Below are 20,133 nucleotides of genomic sequence, written 5' to 3' on the forward strand. Positions count from 1 at the left end.
CTGTTTATCTAATTGCTGTCATGGGTGCACAAAACTAAATAACAGTAATAAGAAGGAAATCAAGCTTAATTTCTTTGAAATAGGGTTGCGCAAATATGATAAAAATGACGAAATCACGTATCTTTCCCACTGGGGGGGGGTGCGAACACTTTCATGAGGATTCTAGCTGAGAGATTCTGATTATATACGCCATCCCAATATTTTAGAACAAATAGTTCAATAATGGGATATTTTCAGGATGATTACAGGAGCTTTCAGATGATATTTACATACAAGACGTCACAGAAACTCTCATTCATAATGTGGATATGCTGACCGAAAGGTTCATTTTCACTCTGATAAAACACAAATAACTTTAATTAGTAGATATTATATCAGTACATAAAGAGGTTTTAATACCTTGTCAGTGCTGTCTGCTCTCTTCAGGGTGATGTCCTCATTTTCACTGTGATCCATTTCTGTGCTGTCGTGCCTGAAACACAGTAATTATTAATGGTTACTGTTTTATATACAACTCAAGATACAAAATCTGTTTCTGTCTGTGGTCCTGGGGAGTCTACGATCATATGTCAGTGAACATCTCACTGCACTGTAAGGAAGTTTGTTTCATTTATCTTTCATTTACACGCAGGTTCAGGGATCAGAACATTTAGTTTCTTACTCGACAAAGCTTCAGCAGGGATAGCGCTTGTTGATGTCAGGGTTTGACTTGGGTTTGCTGGTCTGCTCTGTGGCATACTGAGTGTTTAGAGGAGTGTGTACAGCATGTGCATTAGGTCTTATACCTGGTCTTGCTGCGTTGTGGGGAGCCTGGGTTGGACGAGGAGTCATCATTGCTGGCGGTCTCCATGCGGGAAGATTTACTCTGGAGTTGCTTCCCCGCAGTCGACAGCGGCTTGTTTACTGCACCCAAAACGTTCGCCGACTTGGGCTGGAGGAGGGAGAGATGACGAGTTTTTCACTTTAATGTGTGTTCCATCCAACAAAAAGCCAACATGACTATTCAGGGGTTCGATTAAGCTCACCTTTCCTGGTGTGAAGAATGACTTCATCTCTGGTGGGAGATAATTTTTTGTGTTGCTGAAATTCTGAAACAAAGAGAAATATTGTTGTGTCATGTGAATGTTTGTGGAAAACAACAGTTACCAAAAAACACAACAACCCTGAAACACAAGCTGAGGATTATGAGGAAAAGGTTTTCTCCTGCTGAACAATCTAATTAGTCAAAATGTGTGCCAGCTGTGTTGACAGTTCCTCTTGAAACAAACCCATGTTTACATAAACAAAAACTAGGTTACTACCAGCTATCACAACCAGAAAAAATACAATTAATCTGTGATTATCTTTTAATTAACACTTGGAGGTGCATATACATTAGTATCCACAATACACAAAAAGTAAATGTGCAACTTGAGCTGTGTTCTCATTTGCTGCTCAACTGTTGCCATACAGCAAAAAAAGAATAGAAAAGAAAACGCTGCACTGGTAATAAAATATTGAAGGTTTTCTGAGAAAGGAGAGACCAACCTTGTCGGGTTTGGTGAAGAAGCATGAGGGCAGCACAGGGTCTTTTGGGGACTCCAGGCTGTAGGTGGTGCTCTTTGACATAATAATGTGCATGGCTACGTCACACACTGTGTAGAGTTTCTGTACAGGGAAGACATACACGCTGGTCAGCAGGATGGTACTTAGAGCTGTGAATGAATATGTATTATCCGTATATTATATATTCAGTGTGCGTGACATTGCAGATGTAATGTGTACCTCGTTGGTTTTGGGATCGCTGGGGGCTTGAGCATCTTTCGTCTGTTTGATATTTTCCACCATTTTCCTAATGAAGGCGTGGCTGTTGTTCTCATTCTTGGCCATAATTATCTCAAGGACAAACCACAGAGCCCTGACAAAGAAGGGGAATTTCATACATCAGCATACAGGACTTTGAATTCTAGCCATAATTTCATAGCTTTTTCTTTTTAAGTTCTTGGACATAGACCTTAAAATTCTACAGTTGCTATTTATGAATTATGGTAACAGAGTGATCAATGTGTGGTGGGAAAGTGCTTTGTGTTTTTTGGCCAACATAGCTCCATGTTTAATTCATAAAAAGTGTATTTCTCATTTTTTAAGTTTTCTTTTATCTTAAGTTTCCTTTTATTTTAAGTGTTATCAGCAAACAGCTTTCCCATCCACTTCTTACTCTTTAATTTCTTTGAGCTGCTCGATGTCCTGTACTTTGACGTAGTCTGGGTCATGTGCCAGCAGGTGGATGGTGTAGGGCACCACATACTCCGGCAGCAGAGAGAACAGTTTGTCTGTTGGCACACACACAAGGTAAATATTACAGCAACCGTACCTCATCAAAACAATACTAATGATTACTGCCATGTACACTTTAAGGAAAGCAAAAGATTATATCAAGTCCTTTTCCCTGGGCCATTTTTTTTTAAAAACGTACTCTTCATAGTGATATCACATATTTGTAGCTCCTTAAAAAGGAAAATAAACATTTAGATTTCATTTGAAAATTGTCAGATCTTGTTCAGTTTCTTTACCACTGATGGCGGCGTGCTGCTTCAGGTACTCTCTGCGTATGTTGACGTTTTTCACCAGGCACTGGCGAGCATGAGCCCTCCTCTCCTTCACAGGGTCCTTGGCACACAAAGCGAACACTGCCATGTATTCCAGAGGCAGACGGAGGCGGCACAGGCCCCGGTGGAGCTTCTGGGAAAAACACTGTCGCACCTGGTAGCACTCATCCTTCAGAACGAAGAGGAACAGAAAACAGTGACAATGATTAGGAGGAGGAGACAGATGATGAAATGGTTTAGAGACATGCAGGGAGGGAATGTAGGGGTGGTGTTGGAGAGAAAATTATACCCAGTGCATCATTTAGACGCAATACAAAATCAGAACCATAAAAACAGAAAATAAGATGCAGAGCCCTAAAACGAGCATGAGCTTGCGTCATTTCTTACATTGATGACGAGAGCGCACAGCTGATATTGCTCCAGTGTGATGATTTCGTGATAGCAGGGCTCCTGTGCCAGCTTCAGCAGGGCGCACGCTGCTGCCAGCCGCAGCCTTGACATGTCTGGTTTACTGGAGGATGATGGAAAGGAGGCAGAGGAGATACAGTTAACGAGGATAGACACAAACAGGACCTCAGGTTTGTCTGATAAAGTACAGGCTTTGTTCTTTACCCCATCCTGCCCTGCTCTGTTAAGTCTCCATCACTGTGTAGAATAGCAGTCAGCATCCTCAGGGTGGAGTTGCCGGATTTGCTCTGGTTGTTCTTCACTCCTAGTAGCCACCTCACCATCAGCTTTATGCCCTGGATCTGAATGGAGAAGGGGTAGAGGGTCAAAATGATTTCCGGGGCAACAATGGCGTATCACTTTAAGTTACGATATATTCAGAATGAGGGGAGATGTCTCCTGTTTTCCTTGTTAAAGGTAAATAAATAAATCATGTATGTGATTTGAGAATGACTCTGAAAGTACTCTTCAGATAAAAACACAGGGCAGGAGATTGAACAAAGGGACAGATTTTTTAAGAGATACATGAAGGCTTAACTTCTGACCTTGGCCAGAGTCTCTGGGGACACCTCATCATCAGGAACCCAAAGTTTGGTTGTCTTCTTGCCAGGAATCTACAGGCAACACAAATAATACAATAAGACTTGCTATAAACAGCCAGACAGCAGAAATACTGATCCTAGAACTGTGGTGACCTCAGAGTAGTACACAAATACACATTAATGACTATTTAAAAACTGTCACATATTTTCGATAGATTTTAGGTCTTCAACTTTGAGGCTGTTGACACGAGCCTGGTATTTGTGATGTGTGTATATAGAGAGTATATACAGATGTTGTGCGTACCCTGTCGTTCATGAGCAGATCCTTCACAATGAAGTTGGCGACTAGAGATTTGAGCGGTGCGGCAAACTGTTCTGGGGCCAGCTGAGCCAAGTGACCCAAGGTAGTCAAAGGAGTGATGAGCTGCTCCAGGTTGGCAGGGTCCAGGCCTTTGTGCAGAGGCTGGAAAGATACAAACACAACATCTCATTGACTGTTTTATCCTGCGTCAGACATGCAGATCTACCAACTTGTGTTAAGTGTTCATTTCGTCGACAAATATTTGTCTTTTTATTTCATGGCTAAATTTTAACAACACAAATGAATAACTAAAACTCTCTGCTTATTATGCCCTGACAAGTAAAGATGAAACAAAACAGTTGGCTCTATTTGGGCAGACAACCTAAGTTATACCACATTATCCATCTACGTCAGTATAGCTCAAAGTTCTTCTGGATTCAGGGCACGCGGGGGAATTGTTTTGCCTTACTCCATTTTAATTGCTAAATTTAACAGAGCTGAACTTAAACATCTACTCCTAAATGATAATTTATGATTTCTAAAGGCTCATAAGCAGGCACTTACTCATTTGCATAATATTTAACATAATTTGGTATTAATTTTAGCTCCATGTAAAGTGAATAAACAATGTGTTTCCCAGGTAATGACGCTGTTTACAGTTTTATAACTGCTGATTTATTCATCTGAGTTCTGCTGAGTGAAACATGGTGCCGGCGTTAGCAGAAGACCTCAGTAATACATAAAAAGCCTGTTTTGTCAGGTAATAAATATTTTAACAAAGCAGGCTGTGACCTTCCCTATAATTCATCACGCAGTGTGGTGACAGGAGGACCCTTCACAGGCTGATAACTTGATTACTACATCATCTGCGACATCAATAATGTCAGATCACATTATTTTGCGCAACCAAACATGCAGAGGTAGATATATGCAGAAAATAAATACCTGGGAAGGAGATTTTCTAACAAACTTTTTCATATGATATGAAAGTCCATGTTCTCAGCCTAGATGACTGAACACATAAATCAAGGTATGATTCAAGTTCAAGGTTTTCATTGAAATTTTTACACCCAGAGGAAACATCATTCAGCAAAATCCATTAAAGTATCATAAGACCGAAATTAAAATTAAAGTTCCACTGACTAAATCTTGACTCAAATTAAACAGAAAGACTAAAATGTGACTTTAAACCAACAAAAGTTTTCAGTGAGCAGCGAAAACTAAATTTAAACTTTCTGTTCAGGTTTGTGAGGAAGAGGTGTGTTCATCATTATTGCTTTAGTGACACAGCAAGACTCAGATGTATCAGTGATTCATTATATAATTTCCATGATGTGCTTAATGTGGCTGAGGTGAATACTGAGTTCCCCTCATGGTGGTTTCTTTTTTTACATTTTCTTAATACTTTGTTCCTTCATGTGTAAGAAAGTATAAAGCCAAAGTAATGGGACTGACTGACCTCGAAGATCTGGGCGAAGTGTGTGTCTCTGTTGGTGAACATGGCATTGATGCAGTGGATGGCATACTTGGCCTGGCGAGGGGGGCCTCTCTTGGCTTTGGCCTGTAGTACCGGCAGCAAAACACTTGGGGGAGCAAGCCACAGAGCACCGTTACAAACCATAGCAAGCACTGTCTTAAGTTGTGAAGAGTGCAGCACAGCTCAAAGCAAGTGCTTCACTCAGAAATATGAATGACCACAAAATCAATCAGGTCATTTAGAAAATGTAACGTACGATTTGATATGAGGAAAGCTCTCTTCCATCTTGCTGCCTGTGTTCTTGAAGATCTGCAGCGCAGCCTCTGCAACCTTCTCGTCATCCATCTTCAGACAACCCAACAGGGACTCAAACGTCTCTGCAGAGTGGAACGACACCGGGTGTGTGAACGACAGCACCTGTGCGGGATGAAGACCAAAGAGTCAATCAGCTGGATGACGTCTAATTAATATTAAATATTACTGTATTTTTTGTAAATGGAGCACCAGCATGATGTAATGACATGATCATCACATGTCGTAGATGGATGCAGATATCCTGAAAAGAAACCAGGTGAAATTAGGGTTTTACCTTCAGCAGTTCCAGCCCTGCTCTGATGGCCTCTTCAGTGGGGACGCCCTCCTCCTCATCATCAGCTGTTCCATCTATAGATTTGTTGACCTGTTTTATCAAAGCGCTGACAGATGAAAGAGAGAGATAAAAAAGATCAAATACTGCACAACTGAATCAATTACCACTGGCATTTGTAGCCTTCAAGAGTCCTTGAATGAATCATGTGCTACAAATGCTCCGGTCAGGAAAAATAACCAAATCTAACCTTAAAATCTTGATATTTCATCAAGATCACTTTATTTTACATGTCTTATTTAAAATTTCACCAAAATTAACTCATTCCCACTAACCAGATTATATATAAAAAAAACAAAAGATAAAAGTCTGCACTCCTCAGCGCAATTGGGAAGAACTGAATGACTATGCCGAGACCAAAAGTCACGTGACAAGAGTTCAGAAAAGTCCGCTGAAGTGCAGGAGGCAGAGTCAGCAGCCACGTACTTCTATATTTTGGTGAAAAATCAACCCAAAGCAGTAAAGTAAAAACTATAAAGGCAGCAAATAACACCTAGAAACTGCTTCAGGTTCTGAGGGTTAAAAGGCCCTTTCTGCACACACACACACAAACACACAGTACCTAATGGACTCTGTGTCGATGTGGACAGGAGCGATTCTCTCCAGCAGGAACTTGACCATTTCCAGGAAGGGATTGCTGGGCTGTTTGGGGCTTCCAAGCTTTTTAGTGATGTCTCGCTGAAAAGGTGACAAACAAATTATTTTAAATAAATTAAAAAAGGACACAGTAATGCAGAAAAACTGCAAAAACATAAAATCAGTTTAATAAATGAGAAAACTGTGCGAAAGAGATCATTCTAAGGCAGTGGAGAGCTCAATCTTCTCATATCAGATCAGGCTATAAAAACAATTTTCTCCTCACGGCTCGACTGGAGCAAAAGAAGTAAAAAAAACCCTCTTAGAATCATAATCTGACCCACAGTGTCTCCATGTATTTCTAGTGTTCATTCATGTAAACTGAATGGATGAAAAAATGAACATCCAGTTTAACTCCTAACATACAGCAAAAAGGGTCCCAAATCAACATCCTGTCATTCAACATTTATGTTGTATATTAGAAAACAGGCATGAGGATTTTCTCTCTAATATCATTCAGTGATGAAACTGACGTTAAAGGGTATCAGTACATTCACTGCTAGTAGTGAGGATGAGTGGTCTTCACACTTGTGATGGTCATTAAGGCTTCGACCGCAAAATATGTTTTAAAATCCATCAGTGATGCAGCCTGAGACAGACAACAGAAAACACTCTTCCTCATTATCAGAACTATCAGAGCTCAAAATATGGACTCAATGCTTCACAACACACATGAAATCCTTCTAAACAGACAGATAAAGAGAGTCCGGCAGATTTAGGTTACTCTAACTTTAAGGGTATCAATTAAAGTAAAAGCAAAGCCGATGGAGGGATGACAGTATTTCAGTTAGAGCAGGCATGTCAAACTGATTCCATAAAGGGCCGTGTGGCTGCAGGTTTTTGTTCCAACCAAGGAGGAGCACACCAGGCCAACCAATTAACATCAAGGGATCACTTAGTTATCAGCTGAAGACTGAGGTCAGCTGATTAATTGACTCCAGCCTGGTGTGCTCCTCCTTGGTTGGAACGAAACCTGCAGCCACACGGCCCTTTATGGAATCAGTTTGACATGCCTGAGTAAGAGGGCTAGAGGATTAGAGGAATGTCGATACTCACCACACAGACTTCAGCTTGCTTGCAGGAGCACGAAGGGCTGACCAAAGTTTCTAACTGATCTCTGATGCGCTCGTCATCATCCAGGACTTGAGCCAGCTTCTTGACAAAGTCCTGAGCCTTGCCTGGGTCTGGCAGGTTCCCTATAGACAGACACAATTAAAAGCTGATGTGTACAAGGCTAGATTTGAAACAAAGGTGGTTAGGTCATCCTGTTTCAGCAAGTTTGTCAAAACTGCTGAAACAGAACAAAACAAAAATGTGCACAATGAGTAGACTAGATGATAAAACGCTGTGGCACCAGAAAAACTAGTTGGCTAAAACTTATTATTGTATTGATGCACACATTTGAATTACAGCACAATGTGCTCACAATGCACGGCCGAGTTTCCATTGTCCTGTAATTAATGTTTTTTTTACTCTAAAAATCTGTTCAAGTCACCCTTATTTGAATCTCTCTGGCCATAACGTCAGATGAAAATAATTCCTGAGTTACATGTGAAAATATTCTGGCTCTACACACTGTTTTCCCCCGCTGCTACTCTGATGTCCACCCTGCCTCTCGCTCCTCTCCCGATTCTGTGAATTAAGGGTATACTTCGACCAAACTGGCTACAGAGCTCTCGTTCAATACTGGAGCAATTTCAAAAATTGCTGTCCCTATTAGTCACTTTGATACAATAACATGACACAATAGGGTCGATAAACAAAGCTAACGTTTGACTGGAATTTATCCTATTTGCTCAAGGCACTGAAATCTTCCAGGGCACATGGCCCAGCACCAAAGCTTATACACAGCACAAAGTGCCACACATTTCAGCTGCATTTAAAATAATTTGGTTACTGAACAATGCTTGGTTAATGGTTTACAATAGCTTTAGGAAATATTTTGTCTGAGAGTGTTTAACCTTTTAAACTGTGCTGAAGTTTGACTGTTTTGAGTGTTTTCCTACTTTTAGACTAGTTGACTAGTTTAAGTTTAAACTTCCATTTACCTGTCAGGGAAACAGGGACTAAATAGAAGTTTACCACTTAAGCTATTCTAACGAGTATGATGGAAGTTTTCTAGAAAAAAAAAAAGCATTTCGTTAAAAACAAATTTAACAAGTGTAAGGTCCCTTACTTGTGATCACCATGACTTTGGCGAAGACGGCTTTGCTTGATGCTTCAGACTACAGCAAATACATAAACAAAACAACAGGAAAAATAGTTTAGAAACATGAGATGAGGTTATGATAAGCGGGGCTTTTCACAGTGTGCTTCAGTCAGAGTTACCTTGGGTTTTTTGATTAAGTCCAGCAGGTCTTTGACATGGTGTCTCAGCAGATTCTGGCACTTCCACATCTCATTCAAAGCTCTGGGAGGCACAGAAGAGGAAAAGAAAGGCCTTCCTTCAGAGGATTTCATCCACACAGTTCAAACTTGGTGTTATCCTAAGACAGTTGTGTCTAACCATCACATTTTTTTATAAGACAAACAAGACTGTGGTGTATTAGTGTGAGAAAGACTTACTTTACAGCATTTGTGTCCAGGGTGGCATACAGGTAGTAAAGACACTTCATCCGCTCGGTGGTTTCCAGGTTGTGAGGAACCATGTACTGGGCAAAGACCCGCTCCACCAGCAACCTGTGCACACACAGAAGAAGAAATTTAGATTAAAATGAAGACTCTGTATCTGTTTGCTTTTACTCTTTCAGGGTTTGAGCTCAGAGTCCTGACAGTCATTAGTCTACCATTAGATTTGTTTGAATAGGATTATCTACACCACAATCAGAAATTAAGGCATTTTGGGATTAAGTGATGAAAAATATAAAGTCAATATTTGTAAATTCCCTGTTGAATTTTTCTTCTCATTTTCAATTACTTATGCATAAATGAGATAACAGTCTCTCACAGGCAATTTCTCACAAAATATATGAGCGGCTGCCTAATTAAATAGATATTTCCTCAGTCCAGGCATACGCTCACATTTTAATATCCCTCATAATAAAAATAAGACATTTTTAGACACGTCATGATCTTAAATTTTGGATAATAAAACTTCAGGGGTTTTAAGGGAAAATTTGCTGAGCATGCACAAGTATTCCAATGCTGGCCTGCTTAACTTTCATACAGTTACACACACAGGAACAGCCTGTTACAATCCAGACATTTCCTGTTGGCAGCCAAGCAGCTCCACACCAGCAGTGATTCAAAGGATAACTCCACCCTCGGACACGGCTCTGCAGTTAGATCTGAGATTGTGATGTTTTCATGGAGTTTTTTCGTGTGTTTTGCCATTTAGGCCCTTTTCCACCCGGAGGTGCCCACTTTGCCTCAACATGGCTCATCTACTTTCTACTTTGCCACTGACATTTTGCGGAATGATTTTCAACAACCCCCACAGAGAGGTACTGTAGGCTCTCTGTTTTGTGTGTGCAGGTGGAGGGACAATAACACGCTTAAGTTTCCAATTCAAAGTGAAGCGAGGGATGCTGCAGTGTGCTGTCTGACTGCTCAAATGATTTAAAAAGAAAAGGAAAAAAACTTTATGGCACCCTGAAGCTACTGAAGACAGTTAAAATGGTCAAATGTCTTTCAAACTGCAGCCTTTGCTCTTCAAACTGTGAAGGACTGGCCTACAAAACTGATTTTACTGTTAAGTGTTTGAGACTGGTGAACAGTGTTTGGCACACTGTTAAAGTCTGCTGTAAAGGATCTCAATGTTATGTTGTTACTCATAGTACTTATCTACATTCAGCTGGTTATCCATAGAACAAGACAAATACATCAGGAAAAATTAAGTGCAGAAATCGGTACTACTGCCAGTAGACCAAGGCACACACAGAAGCTGTGGTTAAGCGAATGAAGAGCAACTGATTAATGGAACTCAGAGTCTAATCAGCATCATTTAGGAAACAGATTTAAATGCTTGATCTTCTACACATGCAAACCCAAAGTATTAAATTTGATTTTCCCATATTTTTAATATAAACAGGAACACAAACCTGTCATCGATGCTGTTCTGGTAGTAGATATGAAGCAGCTTGTCTTTGATCCAGGAAATCTGTTTCGAAGCCTCCCTCCCTCCTTCTCCCTGCAGCGAGTACTTCCTGTATATCGATGCCAAGCCCATCATGGCCTCCTTACGTACACGCCACTGATGAAGAAGTATAGGAGAAGATGAACGGGGAGACATTCTCGATCATGACAACTGGTTACATGAGAAATTAAGAGAAGATGCAGTGGCTTCAGTGCCCCAACAGATAAACTGTCACACATCTGGGCCTGGGCGATATAAGTACTGATCCCGATAGGAAATTTCCTCAGTAAGAAAATAAAAACTTTGAAAGTAAGTTAATAAGCTAAGTGGTTTAAAAAAACAAACAAACAATCAAATCACAGAACAAAGTTATCACTAGCCAAATACATTACAGTCCTTTAGGAACAGACAGCCTTCGTTCAAAAATAGACACCTTGGGTTTGGCTGAGTTAACTCAACATTGTGGGGTGAGGATACTTTGGCTTCTTAAAGCCCTATTTTGCCACAAAGTGAAAAAGATCAGTGATGTTTAATGTTATCTAAGGCAAAAACATGTGTGCCAACAAAAATGGGCGATACCTAAAACTACACGCAACATGCAGAGTTGCAACCATTTAGAGCACACTCTCGCCAGCAATTAGACCCATTCCCTGGAGCGAGCCGAGAGGCACCTCAGCAACAAACCACATGCTTTACCCGTTAATAAGCACATCACATAAGCTAATGCTTTTTTTAAACAGCAAAAAAACATGTGCTGATGGGTACCATCGAAAACGAGTGACTTTAACACTGCGAGATTCATAAGTTTTTTTTGTGCCACATACACATTTTTTGTGCCACATTGTCCAAACCTACATACAGCACACAGTATGAGAACATAGACAAAATTCACCCACTTACTCTCTTGTCCAAGGTCCTCTCTTTTACAAAATTGAGCAATGCATCATTGACTAGAGACAAGTCTTTCTTGGCAGCAGTTACTATAGAGACGATGACATCATGGCGGATGGCCTCCTCTGGGTCATGTGATCTGACCCTCAAGTATTCTGGGAAAGAAAACAGGAACAAATGAGTGGGATGTGAGAAAACTGGCCACCTCTAACACAGACAAAATACTCGGCAAATGCTTCTCATTTCTTCCAAATTACACACTTGAAAGGAACAACAGTAAGCTCGTAACCTATTATTAGGAACTTGTAAGTGGTCCAATTGCTGTGGTATCACTGCCATGTAGAGGCAAAATAACTCGGCACTGATCACAGTGATTGTCATGCTGATAACATTAAGCATTTCAGCTGATTTACCTGTGAGGTCTTTGGCCAGGTCTGGGTGGTTCATGAGACAGTGACTGGCAAACTTAACACATTCCAGTCTGATAGGCACGTGGATGTCATTAAACCTTTTAGCAAAAGAAATCAAAATTAATTTCAGCAACCCTTCAAGGCAACATGCACACACACACTATGATCTAAGCAAAAACAAATGACCCAGCGGGTATTTGGTGCATGAAATGTCACAGATCAAGAGACAAATGTCACACAACAAGCTGATTTCAAACTAAATATACAAGTTGCACCAACAATCATTTCATGTTGAAAAATATAAGATCTGGACACATCTTGACCTCTGAAAGTATCAAATATGGGTATTTCAAGGCTTTTTCAAGGATCTACGGATGCCAAAGCCACAACTCTGAAACCCACCTGCCCAGGTAACACTGCCAGAGAGGTTTGTTCTGTGCGGCCAATTCAGAGTCCTTGGCTCCAAACATCTTAGCCAGCAGCTTCACCACCTGCAGCCTCTCATCATTATCATTACTCTGCAGACACAGAGGGAAGGAGAAAGACAGAGAGAGAAATGATGCACAGGATTTGGCTGTGTTGTATGGACAGACACGCCAAGTCATTAACATAAACTACATTGGCAACATTACCATTTTCACAACACACAAAAGCAGCAGTTTCTTTGGTATCAATCTCATTTTAGAATGAGCAGCGGAGAAGAGGAAACAGCAGAGACAATGAGAAGTAAAGACAAAGGAAGACAAGAGGTAGGGCGAGGGAAGGAGTGGGGATAAAAGAGGAAAAGCACTGGAGAGAGAAAACAAGTGAGCAGAGATAAAGATGAAAAGAGTGAGGATGAGACAAAGAATGAGCAAGCATGAGAGAGACAGAGAGAGTGTGTAGTCTGTGGGGGAGAGATTTTATCGCAGCTATTATTTTGAGGAGACAGCAGTGATCTACGCTCCCTCTGAACAGTTAATGAGCGTTATCCATCAGCAGGATGCCTTTATGAGACACTGCAGAGGCAACATTATGCTGACTGGCTGACTGCTTTATCTTTCTAATATGAATCAACAAACCTGCAGAGAAAGTGAAAATATGCAATTCTGTGGGTAATAGGTCTGAGAACTCAGCTTTTAAGCCTGGCATGTGGATTATCATAACACCAATACAAACACAAGCAATGCTGCTGCTGCATCAACCTCTGCTTTAATATTACAGCAAAATCTAGTTTATTTATATGTCCAAGGTCCTAATAAGGTGCAGTGAGGTGTACTGCACAAAACTATACTAACGACTAAGATATGACAAATGTAAGATGTTTATATCTCGATTTAGGCACACTCAGCTAGAAATATTACATGCTTGAAAATTCATGATGCAGTACGGTGCTTCAACGTTAACCTGAAAGTTTTTTGATACCTTCAGTTTAAACTCGAGCTGCGGCAGCACTGACAGCAGCAGGTGGCTGTCTATGTTGTAAAGCTCCAGGATGAGGTCAAAAACATGTTCAGACAGATCACTGACTGAGGTCTTTCCCAGCATCAGCACCTGGTTGAAGAACTGATGAAGACAAAGAAGGAGAAAAAAAATGTTACTGATAATCCAGAAGAACTCCAACTTGGTCCTGCAACTCAAGTTGTGACTTTTTCTGATGTATGACTCCTTTTTAAAGGCATTCTTGAGAATCTGCATTATGTGTCAGCATGAAACAGACATTCAGAATGTATTAGCTGTCAGAAGAGAGGAGAAAGTAAGTTTATTGTTCCTCCTCTAAGGTACAGAACAGCATCTCTGGAGATGGTAGGGAATTCAGGGTGCTCCTATCTGCACACCTCTGCTCTGCATGGACCTGTCTTCTAGTTGTCGGACAATCTCAAAACCAACAATTCCACTCTATTCCAGTAGCCTCAATTAAACGTGAACTTGTGACATGGAAGCTGAATGTATACGATATGCATGCGTGGCTGCATCAAATGTGTTATGTTCAAAAGTTGCTTTTAAAATCAACACATCACTGGTTCAAGCAGTCCAGTAGTGTTAGTGTCAAGCGCTTCCATTGTTAAACTGCACTGGTTAACTAACAACTGTTACAGCTACAACAAAGTAGCATTTCTGCATTTTAGATTTCATGATGTACAAAATGTAAGAAAAAGAAAGTATTAATGCTTTAATCTTACATTGGTGATGTAGGGTTCAATAGCCTGAGCAGTCCTCTTCAGCAAAGCTTTGGCCAGGTCATATGCTTGTTTATTCAAATTCTAGACAGACAGAAAAACAACTGGTGAATAAAATAGCAGGTCAGAGAAAAATACAAAACACAGGAACAAAAAAAGTACACATAATGTCTTTCACTCAGATTCCAACAATCCCATTAGGACGATTGTTGCAGGCACACGTGTTTCTTAAGCTGCTTTACCTCTTCTCACCTGCAGGGGTCTCTTTGAATTAAAGGGTATAGAAAACGATACTGGCCTCAGTGTACTGAGCCATTTCTACTTGTATCAAAACTCATAGTGAGACCATACACGTGTAGATATGACAGTGTGTTGCCTTTTTTGTGATTGTGCATGTACCTTGTGTGCTGGCACCAGGTTGACCAACACAGTATCCAACAGCTCCTGTGATACAGTGTCTCCCTCACAGATGATGGAGCTCATCAGGTCCACCATATGCATGTGCACCTTCTGGTTGTGGCCGTTGCTAGGGCAATGGGGCAAGAAGGTTCAAAGGTCAAGAAAGGCATCAATGCATAATTTTAAATACAGTGCACCATGGCTGAGATTTGCTTTGCTGGCAGCAGGCATTTTGTAGGATGTTTCACTTGCTGGATTGCTCATTTTGAAAACAAACTGGCCTCACACAAACAGCCAGCGATGCACCGATCACACAGAAGGTGGGTGTACTTCCTCATAATGATCTGCATGACAGCGGGAGGTAAAGCTTATTACCTAGATTTGTATCTCAGTGACTGCTGTCTTCAATGCTGCCAGGCATTACTAGTCTCATTACCTCCCATTCACTGGAAGTGTCACTTACACACACACACACAAAAATGAGGGCTGCATTCCCCTACATCTTCTAGCTCACTGCACACATTTCAAATAGAAAGCAGAGCTCTTTAGATTCTTCCTATACAAAAAACAAAAACAACAACATTGTGCTGGCACAAAACACACACACACACCACAGACACACCACACACACACACACCCCACACACACTTTTGCTCCAATGGCACAGAGCCAAATTCTGTACTGCAGAATTCAGCCCTCAAGGTTGTGTTCAGCAGAGTGAAATTGAGAGCGGGGTTAGGACGAAGGAGAGGAGAGGAGGTGCGGCAATCAGAGAGAAACAACTGGACTGCTACTGTGTGGTTTTATGATGTATCAGCCAACAGAGACAGATTTAGGTGGTAGGGAGGGCTGCAAGGGCAAATTTCTGTAATTAAGGACTACAGCAGCCAAAAAAAGGAGGGAATGTGGAAAAATAAAAGCTGCACACATATAATACATAATGATGAATATGGACACACAAATCTTGCATTGAGGTGGGCTTGATAAAAGGACTTACTTGATGACCTGGAAGAGTGTTCTGTAAAGCTGGGTGAATATCTCATTGCTGTCCTCAAGCTCAAAGCAAATATTGTAGGACTTCACCCATGCTATGTTCTGAAGAAAAAGAGAGGAGGCAGGACGTTAACGGTGATACAGACGCAAACTAGGAAGGTGAGAGGGAGAGTGAATCAAAACAGTAAACTTTCAGGCCGGACAGCTAAACATTTAGCTCTGACTTGCTTTAAAGCTCCATAAAGCTGAGGGAGCAGCAGATGTGTCTATGAGCGGCGCCTCTCCCATTACACAGTGTCATTTGATGCATTGTTGTTAGAAAAGAAAAAATTGATTATAGCAGCCTTAAATGAACCGGAGTAAACAAAGCACTGTTAACACAGACTATGCTGTCTGGTTTCTGAGAGCATAATTACAGTCTTGTTTCCATGTCATAATAAAAAAAAAATGCAATTTTATATATCTTCATGGCTGTTGGATATCATTGTTGTTGCATGAAATGCAAAGTAATTGGTATAATTAAAACTGCAAGTTAGAATTCCTCCATCTGACACTTGCTTCTGATTGTCTGACTGTTTACAATCTCTATAATAAAAACCAAGTTGCAAACAAAAGATATTTACCTCGAATTACAATCAACTTGCCCTTTGGATTCATCAAGAAATAGCTTCTTGGTGCAAACTCCGATAAATTAATTGAAAGAAACACACAAGCAACAAGACTAAAATACATCCCTGTAATAGTTTTTTAAAAATACAAAGGGATTTAGGCTAGTCATTTTTAAAGGCAAGCTACATTGTTTTATCATCTATTTTGACTTAGTGTTTAAGGGGGAGTTGAGAGCGAGGGGCTTCTTTTTCCTGCCTGCTACACAGTGGATTAATTCTTATACAGGAGAACAAGCACTATCCAAGTCCCTACAAAAATTTTCAGCAACGGTATGAGTTTGCTGACAGTGAAAAGCAAAAGTAGTGATATGTTGAGATGGCAAAGTAACCTGTTACAAATTGCATCCACCCCAAAACTGGGATGGCTTCATCCAGAGGGACATTACTAAAGTTCGATAAGTCAGACCCAAGTTACCAAGCAAAGGTTTTGCTTCAACCCATGTTTAAAGAGCCTCGACAAACATGCTTTAAGACATGCTTCGAATTTAATGAAATTCAGTTAATTAATTAGTGTCTTTGTGTCTTTTCCACAATTAAGTTAAATTCCCCGTCATTGTTTTTATTACATTTGCTCCTCCTCCTTCATTGTCATTCTATAAATAGTTAAATGCTGCCAATATAAATAGTCAAATAGGAATAGTCTCCTGCTTCACTAAAATGCCCATGTCTCTGTTGGAGGCTTCATGTTTCCACATCAAACATGGTAGCCTGTCAAACAGGCTTTTCACAATAAGCTGTTTTAATACACCTTCTTTATGAAATACCTGTCAAGTCAGGGATGTGAACTCTCTCTGCGAATATAACTGTAGCCACGGGTTAATGTTGGGTTGCAACAGCTGGTTCTGGCTGGCAAAATACCCGCGTTTGTTGAAGTCCAACGCTAACAAGTCTTCCATCGAACCTTTTATCTTTGTTGAGCAAAGTAGAAAACATTTGGGTAGTAAGCTTTAGCCAGTGCTAACAGTAGTTTTCACCACACAAATATTACTGGTGGCTGATCTCATTAGCTGTAAGCCGGCAACATCTGTTATTTCAATGTGTCGGATACATTTAATCAACACTTCAAACCTTCTGCAGCTCATCTCATTTTCATATTGTAGCTACTGGCTGTGAATATTAATTAGGCTACCACCCTGCAAAGTTCCCTCTTTCTCACCCAACAGAAGGTGATTAGAGATCTTTTGAGTTTTGTCATTTTTAAATGTAAATGCTTGTTGAAAGCAGCTAAGTGTTGAAAGCCAAACCCAATTAGTTTCCATGATGAATCTAAAAGGATTCAGACTCAAGAGGTGCAATACAGGATTTGAATTTGCTAAAATGCGATCAAACCCCGACCCTAGCCATCACATACCTCGAGCAGGTAGAAGTATCTGTTGAACTGAGCACTTTTAGTGTCCTCCAGTCCTTTGAGCTGTCTTGTGATGAACATGAAAATGTCCTGAAGACAAAAACACACAGATGTAGCCATAAGCGTCACTCAGGGGTGATTAGAACAGCACAACAAAGTTTAAACACAACAATTAACAGCCACAACGCACAAGTGTTTTTAGGCAAACTGGTCAGAATGATTAGAGAGAGAAACTTTCCCACACAAACACTGAAACTTGAACACACCTAAAGAGGGATTGATGTAAGACTTGTTAGCCTGTGTTTAGACGCTCTTTATGTTGTGAGTCATGTGAAATCTCCAGCCAAATGCTGCACAAATTTCAGGCTAATCTCCAAAATGTTGGCCAAAGAAAATACAAATCAATGTGTCAGTTAGTGTTAAGTGAATACTCGAGAGAAGATGCAGCATGGTTATGTAATTAAACAGTGAGTAATTCACACGGTGCAGAGTATAATTTTGCAGCATTTGTTTTATGTGCCCGAGCTAAATCTTCATCAGTGTACCTTGAGTTTATCTGGGGAGGTGTAGGGCGCCTCAGGGGCGTAAATCCTGAATATGTCTGCCAGACAGCAAGCCACCAGCAGTCGCACGTCTTTGTCTGGGTGTTTTAGGAAGAAGTCTGAAGCCAAGTGGAGGGCCAGGTTCAGGTACAGCTCCTTCTCTTCCTCAGAGTCCTGGTCCATGTCCATAAAAGTCTTCACCACCATCTGGAAGAGGAGTGGGGGATATAGAGCAGGATGAGGTGCTGAAGACTGGGTGGCTGGGTTGACTAAAAACTCAACCCAATGAGGTCTAAAGCCCCTCCACAGCATTCAATTTGTTCAGCTTCACCATACAAACCCAAAAATCAAACTTAATACTGAATAATAAATCTCTAAACAATGCATTAGTAATAATTAATGATGAATTCCAGTGAATATCAACCATGTTAGAGCAACATGAATCAGAGCAAAACAGATAAGATTTTTCAAATCATAAAATAAAACATAATTACTACAGATTTCAAGTATTAATACTTGAAAAACATCTGTTCTAAAAAGAAATGATGATGACATTATGCCTTTAGCAATGTGTCAATATTATACAGACAAGCCTGACAATTTCCTCCCTAATCTGTGTGTCCACACAGTCAACAGTGACGCCGTTGCAGCAAAGCGGGAGAAGGACACTGACCTTGAGCCTGCGGACCATTTCCTCTTTGGAGATTTTGTCAGAGATCTCCTTGACCCCCGGGGGGTAGGTCACCTTCCCATCCGTGACTCGAGCTTTAGAGTGAGCCATCCTCTTTAGCTCTCACTGCCTGAGGAAAGAGAGAGAAACGTTTGCAATAAATTAGTGGAGAGCAAGAAAGAAATTGAGAGGGAAAACACAGAAAGAGGGGACAAAAAACCCAAAACACTACAGGATTTCTGAACCTCAAAAAAGAGGGAAAAAGCACACTGTTAACTATTTAGATCCCACGGGAAATCTTTTAAATACTTCAAAGCTTCCAAAGAAGTCTGCAATAGAGATGTCTGAAATATTCAGCGAGGTATTCACAGCACAGTAATAGCGTTCCACAAGCTAAATGAATGATGAAATTGCTGCGTTCAGAGAGCAGACTGACTTTTCACTGCTAGCTGCTGCTTCCATTGTGTTCCACATTTCATTACAGCCGCCATGAGCCTGTCAAGGATTACGCCCGGTTCACGTTTGGGGCATTCACATGACGCAAAATGTGCTCTGACTTTCATTTCAGTGCACTGCTCGTGGCCAGATCAGTCACGGCTGCTCTTTGGCAACAGCTACTGAACTGGCCTGTCACACCTTGCCACTGCTTTTTGTCCATTAAAGATATGAAAAAAGGCAGAAATGTGTCCACCATGGAATGACTTCATTTTTCCTCCTACATCTTACCTACACCCTCTTTGTCAGACAAACTAAGGCCTGACTCATAGTTCATGAATATACAAACAGAGCCTGCATGGTGAACTGGTCCTCCAAAAAAAAAATTAATGATTTGATACATTACAATGGGCGTTCATAAAGTATCTAGCGCTTTTAATATAGCAATGTGTTTCAGCAATAAGGCTGGAAGTCAAGGGTTCTTACCCAGGAGTTTTGAGTGTAACAAAAGGAAGTAAGCTTGCTGAATGCAGTCTGGTGTTTTGAACCAACAAACTAGAAGACTTTATTATAATAAAAAAAAATGGTACCTGTGATATAATGCCCCAGTCACAGCCTCAGAAAAGGTACTGTCAACCAAAACAGTTCTCTCCTCCAACGTAATGTCTTGGTCTCTTTTCATGATAGTTCCTTTTATTGCATGTTGGTTTATTTTATTTTATTGTAGTTATCTTAATTTTATTCACTCTTTCTAGTCTTATCTTTCTTACCATCTAACATGGGGGTTGCAATGAAAATTTCATTGACATGTGCAATGACAATAAAGACTCTTGAATCTTGAATCAACTACTCCCAGTTTACAGGACTGCTGTGACTTAAAATGGATCATGTAGCCAGCTTTCATCC

The 20,133-nt window shown here is 40.6% G+C and overlaps 1 protein-coding gene across 1 annotated transcript in view; it reads right to left on the reverse strand.

The window, feature by feature from the left end:
- The window catches only part of pds5b (PDS5 cohesin associated factor B), a 28,656-nt gene that overhangs the window by 3,176 nt on the left and 5,347 nt on the right, over positions 1-20,133 (reverse strand). The window contains exons 2-31 of the mRNA XM_041951776.1: positions 18,796-18,922; positions 18,126-18,329; positions 17,584-17,670; positions 15,569-15,666; positions 14,572-14,698; positions 14,176-14,256; positions 13,418-13,558; positions 12,416-12,531; positions 12,017-12,111; positions 11,613-11,758; positions 10,678-10,829; positions 9,203-9,316; positions 8,966-9,047; positions 8,814-8,862; positions 7,694-7,833; positions 6,564-6,679; positions 5,945-6,050; positions 5,612-5,772; positions 5,338-5,461; positions 3,882-4,040; positions 3,581-3,649; positions 3,201-3,337; positions 2,976-3,099; positions 2,553-2,757; positions 2,198-2,312; positions 1,765-1,897; positions 1,528-1,647; positions 1,026-1,088; positions 786-931; positions 400-472 (exon numbers count right to left, since the gene is read on the reverse strand). Of these exons, the coding sequence (XP_041807710.1) occupies positions 400-472; positions 786-931; positions 1,026-1,088; positions 1,528-1,647; positions 1,765-1,897; positions 2,198-2,312; positions 2,553-2,757; positions 2,976-3,099; positions 3,201-3,337; positions 3,581-3,649; positions 3,882-4,040; positions 5,338-5,461; positions 5,612-5,772; positions 5,945-6,050; positions 6,564-6,679; positions 7,694-7,833; positions 8,814-8,862; positions 8,966-9,047; positions 9,203-9,316; positions 10,678-10,829; positions 11,613-11,758; positions 12,017-12,111; positions 12,416-12,531; positions 13,418-13,558; positions 14,176-14,256; positions 14,572-14,698; positions 15,569-15,666; positions 17,584-17,670; positions 18,126-18,329; positions 18,796-18,903 (3,591 nt within the window). The 5' untranslated portion in view covers positions 18,904-18,922. The remainder of the gene's footprint in view (positions 1-399; positions 473-785; positions 932-1,025; positions 1,089-1,527; positions 1,648-1,764; positions 1,898-2,197; positions 2,313-2,552; positions 2,758-2,975; positions 3,100-3,200; positions 3,338-3,580; positions 3,650-3,881; positions 4,041-5,337; positions 5,462-5,611; positions 5,773-5,944; positions 6,051-6,563; positions 6,680-7,693; positions 7,834-8,813; positions 8,863-8,965; positions 9,048-9,202; positions 9,317-10,677; positions 10,830-11,612; positions 11,759-12,016; positions 12,112-12,415; positions 12,532-13,417; positions 13,559-14,175; positions 14,257-14,571; positions 14,699-15,568; positions 15,667-17,583; positions 17,671-18,125; positions 18,330-18,795; positions 18,923-20,133) is intronic.

Source organism: Chelmon rostratus, chromosome 14 (genome assembly GCF_017976325.1).
Source record: "Chelmon rostratus isolate fCheRos1 chromosome 14, fCheRos1.pri, whole genome shotgun sequence".
Taxonomy (NCBI): domain Eukaryota; kingdom Metazoa; phylum Chordata; class Actinopteri; order Chaetodontiformes; family Chaetodontidae; genus Chelmon; species Chelmon rostratus.